This window comes from Gekko japonicus, unplaced genomic scaffold (assembly GCF_001447785.1).
Source record: "Gekko japonicus isolate JY-2015 unplaced genomic scaffold, Gekko_japonicus_V1.1 scaffold1389, whole genome shotgun sequence".
NCBI classification, from domain to species: Eukaryota; Metazoa; Chordata; class Lepidosauria; order Squamata; family Gekkonidae; genus Gekko; species Gekko japonicus.
In genome coordinates, this window is record NW_015176492.1 from 217584 (window position 1) to 224872 (window position 7289).

Consider the following 7289-nt stretch of genomic DNA (forward strand, 5'->3'; position numbering starts at 1 on the left):
CTCCTCCACATGCAGCTGCTGGTGTGACCTTGGGTCAGTCATAAGTTCTTTCAGAGCTGTTCTCTCAAGGGCAGTTCTCAAGAGAGCTCTCTCAGCCGCACCTACCTGACAGAGTGTCTGTTGTGGGGAGGGGAAGGAGATTGTAAACCGCTCTGAGACTCCTTCGGGTAGTGAAGGGCAAGGTATAAATCCAATCTCTTCTTCTTTCTTCTCTTTCCACAGGGCATGCAAGGAAGAGATGTTCCGCCAGGCATTTGGTTGAGGACGGGACGGTATGAAGTCTGGCACTCACACACACCCCACCCTCCGCAACCCCCCCCCTGGCGGCTTGTGGGATTTAAAATTTCTTCCGCCATCTTGGGATGCGCATTATATTCCTGATAATAGGCATTTTAATGCAGGTTTGAACTGTATTATATATTGTAGCTGTTTGTCTTGCAAGTTGCCCTGAGCAGTGTTCCCTCTAAGCTGAGTGAGTGTGAGCTAGCTCACAGTTTTTTAGCCTCTGGCTCACACGTTTTTTTCCTTAGCTCAGGAAGGAGGGCTCCAGAGCAAAGTAATCTATGCAGGAGCCAAATCTCTCGCTCACAAGTTTAATGCCAGTCGCTCACAAAGTGGAATTTTTGCTCACAGGACTCCACAGCCTAGAGCAGTGGTGGCGAACCTATGGCACGGGTGCCAGAGGTGGCACTCAGAGCCCTCTCTGTGGGCACGCGTGCCATCGCCCCAGCCAGGCCCAGACCATCATTAAAGGGTCGAATTCTCTGCCAAATAATTTTAAGTCAATGAGAGCATTTGGGATTGCTTCCCTTACTTTGTTTGGATCATCTTAAGTTAATGTAGGAGTTGTTTTTTCTAAAGTAAAACCTCAGTATTCAGGTTAGATTGCCGTGTTGGTACTTTGCGATAAATAAGTGGGTTTTGGGTCGCAGTTTGGGCACGCGGTCTCTAAAAGGTTCGCCATCACTGGCTTAGAGAGAGCATTGGCCCAGAGCCCTGCTTGCAGGGAAGGGTGGCTTAGCAAATATAATTTAATAAACAAAGCGAGTGAACAGAGAACGGAGACAGGATCGCTCTTTCAGTGTTTGAAGGGCCGTCGCATAGAGAAGGGCAGGGTGCTGTTCATGTTGGCAGCAAAGGAAAAGACTTGCAATAATGGGTTTAAATTACGGGCAGAAAGATACTGCTGGATATTATAAAAAATGTTTTACAGTAAGAGTAGTTCAGCCGTGGAATCGGCTACCTGGGGAGGTGGTGAGCTCCCCCTCCCTGGCAGTCTTCAAGCAGTGGCTGGATGAACAGGGATGCTTTAGGATGGTCCTGTGTCGAGCAGGGGGTTGGACTAGATGGCCTCTATGACCCCTTCCAACTCCGTAATGCTAGGAGATGCTCTGGGTGGAGACGTGTATTTGCAACAATGAGAAAAGGACGAACACAGGACGCCAGGCCAGTTTAAAGTTCAATAGTCACTCTTTTTGTTCTCCAAATACAAAAAGCCATTACAGTTCAACTCAACACAAAGCATGTGCAAAGATACAGAAACTTAGACGTCGTATAAAAAAGTTACACATTGAAGACGATCTCCCTCCCCTGTTTTTTTGTCTTCCTCGTCTCCTGAACTGAGCGAAAAAAGGAATGGTTACTTTGGAGAAACTATGAACAGCAGCTAACCCACGGTAAAAAGTTACAGGGAAATCTAAAAAAATAAAATCAAATCGTCATTACCATTAAGACAGCCGTCTCTTCGCCCTCCCCCGGTTTTGTTATTTGCAGGGGGGGGGGGGAGAAAGACAAGATAAAAACATCTCAAAGGCGGGCGGGGGACACCGAATGGTGGGGGAGAAAGTTTCCAAAAGTGCCTAGAACTGATGATCGCTAGCAGAGTTGTGTGAGGCAGGATGGACAGAGAGGGAGGGAGGTTGCCCCCTGGCTACTGTAGAAACCTTGACACCAGGGCGGGGGGGCCTTGGCCTAAGGACACGAGACTTGGAATCCTAGCTTCTCAGAAATCGAGATAAATTGTAAAAAGGGGGGTTTTGGGGGGGAAGGGACTGTCTTCATCAAGGAGAAGGAAAGAAATGTCACTTCCTCGTGGGGGGTGGAACGAGGGGGAAGGAAGCATGCCTTCAGCTGTAGAGGTCAAAACACAGCTACCCTCGAGCACTACAGAGAGGAGACAAGGGCAGAGGAGACTTCCCCTCCAGGGTCCCGAGACAGTCCGAGATGCCACGTGCGGCGCGCCGAGCCGCTCCCTCCGAGTACTGGATGGCCATCACTGGGTGCTCGAGCCTCCCTGCTGGGTGCCCGTGTAGCTCCCGTAGTCGTAGCTGCCGTAGTACGGAGGCCACTGGCCCTGGTTTTGATAGTACTGGTTCCACTGCTGGGCGTACTGCGGGGAAAGCAAGAGATTCGGAATCATGGATGTGAGCATCGGCCAACGAGTCTCTTTTATAGATATATTTTATTTTCAAGACAAACAAACATAAAATGGGTGCATTCACACGTATCATTTTTTCCCCTATTAACCTACCTCATAAATAATCTAAGACTACATCTGGGGTCATTTCCTGCCGGAGCGCACGGGAGCAGCGCTCCGGCAGTAAAGAGCTCAGGGGCTGGCTACATGCAACAAGCCCCACCCCCTGCTCCCAGCAGCCCTCAGTCAGAGCAAGAAGCAGCCAGGTACGTTGCAGAGCTCCCCCCACCCCAAAACAGTCCAGTGGCACCTTTAAGACCAAGTTTTAATCAGGTACAAGCTCTCCCTCCTCTGCGAGGACAGATCTGCACGTTCCCCCCCCCCCAATAGCTAGCAATCCAAAACAGTCCAGTGGAGCCTGAGTGGTGGGTGTTGCCTTCTGACACACTTCCGGTGATGTCAGGGGGTGTGGCATATGCAAATGAGTTATGCTAATGAGCTCCTGCACCTCTTTTTCTACGAAATGACCCCTGCTTATGTATGTAATATTTTGCAAGGATATAGGTATATAAATCTTATTTTCTACTAATTTAACCTTTGTCTAAGTATTTCCATTAACTATATATGGTTATATGATTCTTATTTTCTTCTGGTTGGATTATCTAAGCATCTCTCTCTCTCTTTCTCTCCTCAGTTTTTAGTCCATCTTTAGGATCTTACTCCATTATAAGTCTCTAGATTTCTCACAGAAGTTGTAGCTTTCCAGTCTTTCCTTCCTTCCTACCTTCTTTTTTCCCCCTGGTTTCTCTTTTGAGTTATTTTATAAAGTGTGTGGTTCTTTGTTCTGGATACAAATATATTAGGATCTTACTCCGTCAAAAGTATCAATGCGTTCCCTCCCCATTCATCAACACACCCACATGCACCTTTAATCATGATGTAAGATAGGGGTCCCTAAACTTTTTGAGCCTGTGGACTCCTTTGGCATTCCAACACCGGGGGGGGGGGGGGGGGGGGGGCAAAGCCACAAAAGGGAGGCACAAAATGGCTGCCGCAGCCGACCTTCAGTCATAAAAAGAGGATCCTTGTGCTGTGGTGGCAACTGCTGCCAAAGCAACTTTTCTGAAAAATCTGCCCCGCCAATCTAATCTCCAGTGGCCAATCAGGAGTCTTGCTGGGCAAAAGGCCCCACTTGGTCCCGCCCACTTCCTAAAAAACACCCAGCAGGCGCCAGGAAAGGTGTTGGGGACCCCCTGATTTTAAGGTAACGGGTAACTGGAAAACCATGATAGACACTGTAAGCCCTGCCAAGTTCTCTCCCTCCAAAACCACTTTCGACTCCTCGTGTCATTTGCGTGCAGTCCTCTTGAGAGCTGGCACTCAGCAGGGGAACGGTTCACCCAAGACTAAGCGAAATCACATTTGCACAGAGAGGGATTCTCCTCGAACCCTAGTTCTATGCACAGGACGGTTGGCCCTGGCAACGGGTCACTGACGCGACCGGACAAAATCTGCCCAATTGTTCTTAGACTGGGTTACTTTATTCTGGTTTTGGCAGCCATGGGGAAGACTGTGAGAAGCCTCCCTAGACGACTGGAATTACAAACAGTAAAAAGGGAATCCCTGCCTCTAAGCCTCGCCCCCTCCTGTTTCCAAATCACTCATTCGGTTTCTTTTCAGATCTTCCGCTGAGAAGCTCACAGCCATGTCTCAACAGTGGCTTACGGGGAATTAACGTGATGATACTTGTCTACGGTCAAGGTTTCCCTTGCTCGAAAGCCAGTCAAATCTGATTCTAGGGGTGCGGTGCTCATCTCCGTTTCCAAGCCAAAGAGTCAGCGCTGTCCAAAGACTTCTCCGTGGTCATTTGGCCGGCATGACTAAACACCGAGGTGCACGGAACGCTGTTACCTTCCCACCAAAGCAGAACCTATTTATCAACTTGCAGTTTCTTGCTTTCAAACTGCTAGGCTGGCTGGAGCTGGGGCCAGATACAGGAGCTCACTCCGTCACGCGGCACTCGGGTCTCGACCTGCCGACCTACAGACCTTCCCGTCTCAGCGTCTTAACCCCTTGAGCCACCACGGCCCGATACTTGTCTGCCACCCAACAAACTTTACGGCTGCGCTGGGATCCACAGCTAACTCTTCTCAGCTTGACCCTTGAGGAATACAAAGGAAACCGATACAGTGCCGTACCATTGGTGGTCTGCGGCAGCCGCGGACAACCAGCCCGGCAATATCCCCCCTGAGGCACTGGCCTTACGCAAAGCAGTCCCGTTGGATCTGGACTGGCCCATTCCAACCCGCCTACCTGTTGGTACTGGTTGTAATTGGGTTGATTGTAGGTCGGCTGAGCTGGAGGAGTCGGAGGAGCTGGAGGAGCAGGAGGAGGGGGGGGAGGAGGAGGAGGGGGCTGAGTGTAGCTTTGGCTGTAACCGCTGTAACTCCCATAGTTGTAACTCGGAGCATAGCTGCCTTGGTTGTAGCTGGACGGTGGACTGTAGGGCTGGGTGTAGCTCTGCTGGGGGGGGGGAAGTGAAGGAGAAAGGAAGAGATGAATTCCAGCCCTATTGGTTTCCTATTATTAGTTATTTAGAAAATAGTGAAACAGTTCCAAAAAACCCGCCATACAAGAAGCTGTTGTTCTTTTAACTGTTCGGTACTTAGTCTATACAACTGTTTGACTTTACTGTGATACTGTGGGGAGTTATGTAAGAAAAGCTGTTTAATTGAGCCGGTCATTGCTCTTTGTGTCTAATTCTGTTGTGTTTACGCTGTTAAAAATTAATTTAAAAAAATTATTTTTAAAAAAATCCCACCCCTATTTTTTTTTTAACTTCATTTTAAAAAGAGAAAGAGGGAGAAAGCTATGTATGTCCTATGAACTCCTCTGGGGCAGGGATTGCTTGGGGACCAAAAGACCCACAAGTCTGACATCTGGGGATAAAATCAAAGCCTGTTGGTCCTCTGGCGTCACGGAACGGTCACGTCGGCTTTGTGACGCTCGTAGGGCCGTCTGCTCATGCCTGAGCGACAAATGCACCACAGCTCCGCCTCACACACTTTTTGCAAATGGGACACAAACACCACCACCACCACCCCGAAGCCACATCCAGGACATCTTCAAAGCACCTGCAGAGAGGGAAGTTCTGTACCCCCTTTCCTAAGAGCCCCCTAGAATCAGGGCTATTTTTGGGCAGGAACGCACAGGGACGGAGTTCCGGCTGGCCACGCCCAGCAGGAACTCATTAGCATAACAGGCCACACCCAACAGCAGAAACTCATTCGGATTGGCTACATCAGGGGTGTGTGGCCTAACATGCAAAGGAGTTCCTGCTACAAAAAAGGCCCTGGGTTTTGACAACAAACAAGGTAAACAGAATAAGAAGCAAAAGGTGGGTGTGGCTGGATGAGCACACTTCTGGTAACATGGGGGTGCGGCCTAATGTGCTAATGAGCTGTGCTGTCAGGGGTGTGGCCCAATAGGCTAATGAGTTCCTGCTGTTGGGTGTGGCCTATTATGCTAATGAGTTCCTGCTGGGCTTTTTCTACAAAAAGAGCCCTGCCTAGAACCACCACTGCCTCTTCCGGAAAGGAGTATCTGTGTTGATAACCATTGTCGTTATCGTCCCCCCTGCAAGGATTTGGGTGAAGATCCCTGAAAATTCGGCCAAGAGAGTACCAATACTTCGGAGCTGCTCCCAGACGAGGAGTGACCAAACCGCTTTTAGAGTTTGCAGTGCAGAAATGCTCTGGGCGATCCCAAGAACGTAAGAAGAGCCCTGCTGGACCCAGACCAGTGGCCCATCTCGTCCAGCATCCTGTCTCACAGAGCGGCCAACCAGTTCTCCCGGGCGGCCAACCAACAGGGCATGGAGGCCGAGACCTTTCCCCGATGTTGCCTCCTGGCCCTGGGATCCAGAGCGTGACTGCCTCTGAACATGGAGGTTCTCTTCAGTCACCGTGGCTAGCCGCCACTGGCAGACCACTCCTCCGTGAACCCGTCCGATCCCCTTTTAAAGCCGCCGATGCCAGTGGCCGTCACTGCGACCGCTGGCAGCGAATCCCACATTTTAATCCCTTCGCAGTGTAAAGGAGCACCTTCCCTTGGTCTGTCGTTTATCTACTCTGACATCAATACAAAGTGAAATGCTGCATAAGTTCACACAAAGAAATTAATGCTGAAATCCAACTTTCATGTTGTTTATAATTCTTGTATTTCAACAGGTGGAGACGAACTTCTCGAGTTTTGCCGTTCGTTTCGAGAACAGTCTTTATCAAACTTCAATTTCCAGTGGTCCTTTCACAGTCTGATTCACCACTAAGGTATCCAAACATTCAGGAAGGCTACTAACAGCTCTTATCACCAACCATTGTTATTTCACAATCCGAAATAACAATGGTTGGTGATAAGAGCTGTTATAAGAATTATAAACAACATGAAAGTTGGATTTCAGCATTAATTTCTTTGTGTGAACTTATGCAGCATTTCACTTTGTATTGATGTCATATGTATTGCTGTGCCCTTAGTTTCTGTTCTGTTTATCTACTCTGCCCATCAGCTTCACTTGATGCCTTGCTCCGGCTCTCTCTTTTTTCGTTCTAAACAGATAATGTGAGCTGTGTTTCATATTTGCTTCCTAAAGCGCACTGGGAGTCAGGCAGGGCTAATGGGCCACAGCCCAGCTCTCCTTTGCACATGGGAGTTATGAAACTGCGCAAGCTTTCGGGGTGGGGGGGGCAGAGAGGCGGAGAAGCCAGGTCAGACGACATTGGTATTTCCCCCCAAGCACCAGCCTTGCCCCAGAACGCCCCCCTGCCAAGCACCTACCTGTGACCCTGGGTTGTAAGAACTGGGAGGGGCATTAGCG

General features: G+C 49.4%; 1 protein-coding gene across 1 annotated transcript in view; it reads right to left on the bottom strand.

Moving 5' to 3' along the window:
- Nucleotides 1-1451: 1451 nt before the first annotated feature.
- The window catches only part of HNRNPUL1 (heterogeneous nuclear ribonucleoprotein U-like 1), a 34616-nt gene continuing 28778 nt past the window's right edge, over nt 1452-7289 (bottom strand). The window contains exons 14-16 of the mRNA XM_015427251.1: nt 7250-7285; nt 4730-4939; nt 1452-2389 (exon numbers count right to left, since the gene is read on the bottom strand). Of these exons, the coding sequence (XP_015282737.1) occupies nt 2273-2389; nt 4730-4939; nt 7250-7285 (363 nt within the window). The 3' untranslated portion in view covers nt 1452-2272. The remainder of the gene's footprint in view (nt 2390-4729; nt 4940-7249; nt 7286-7289) is intronic.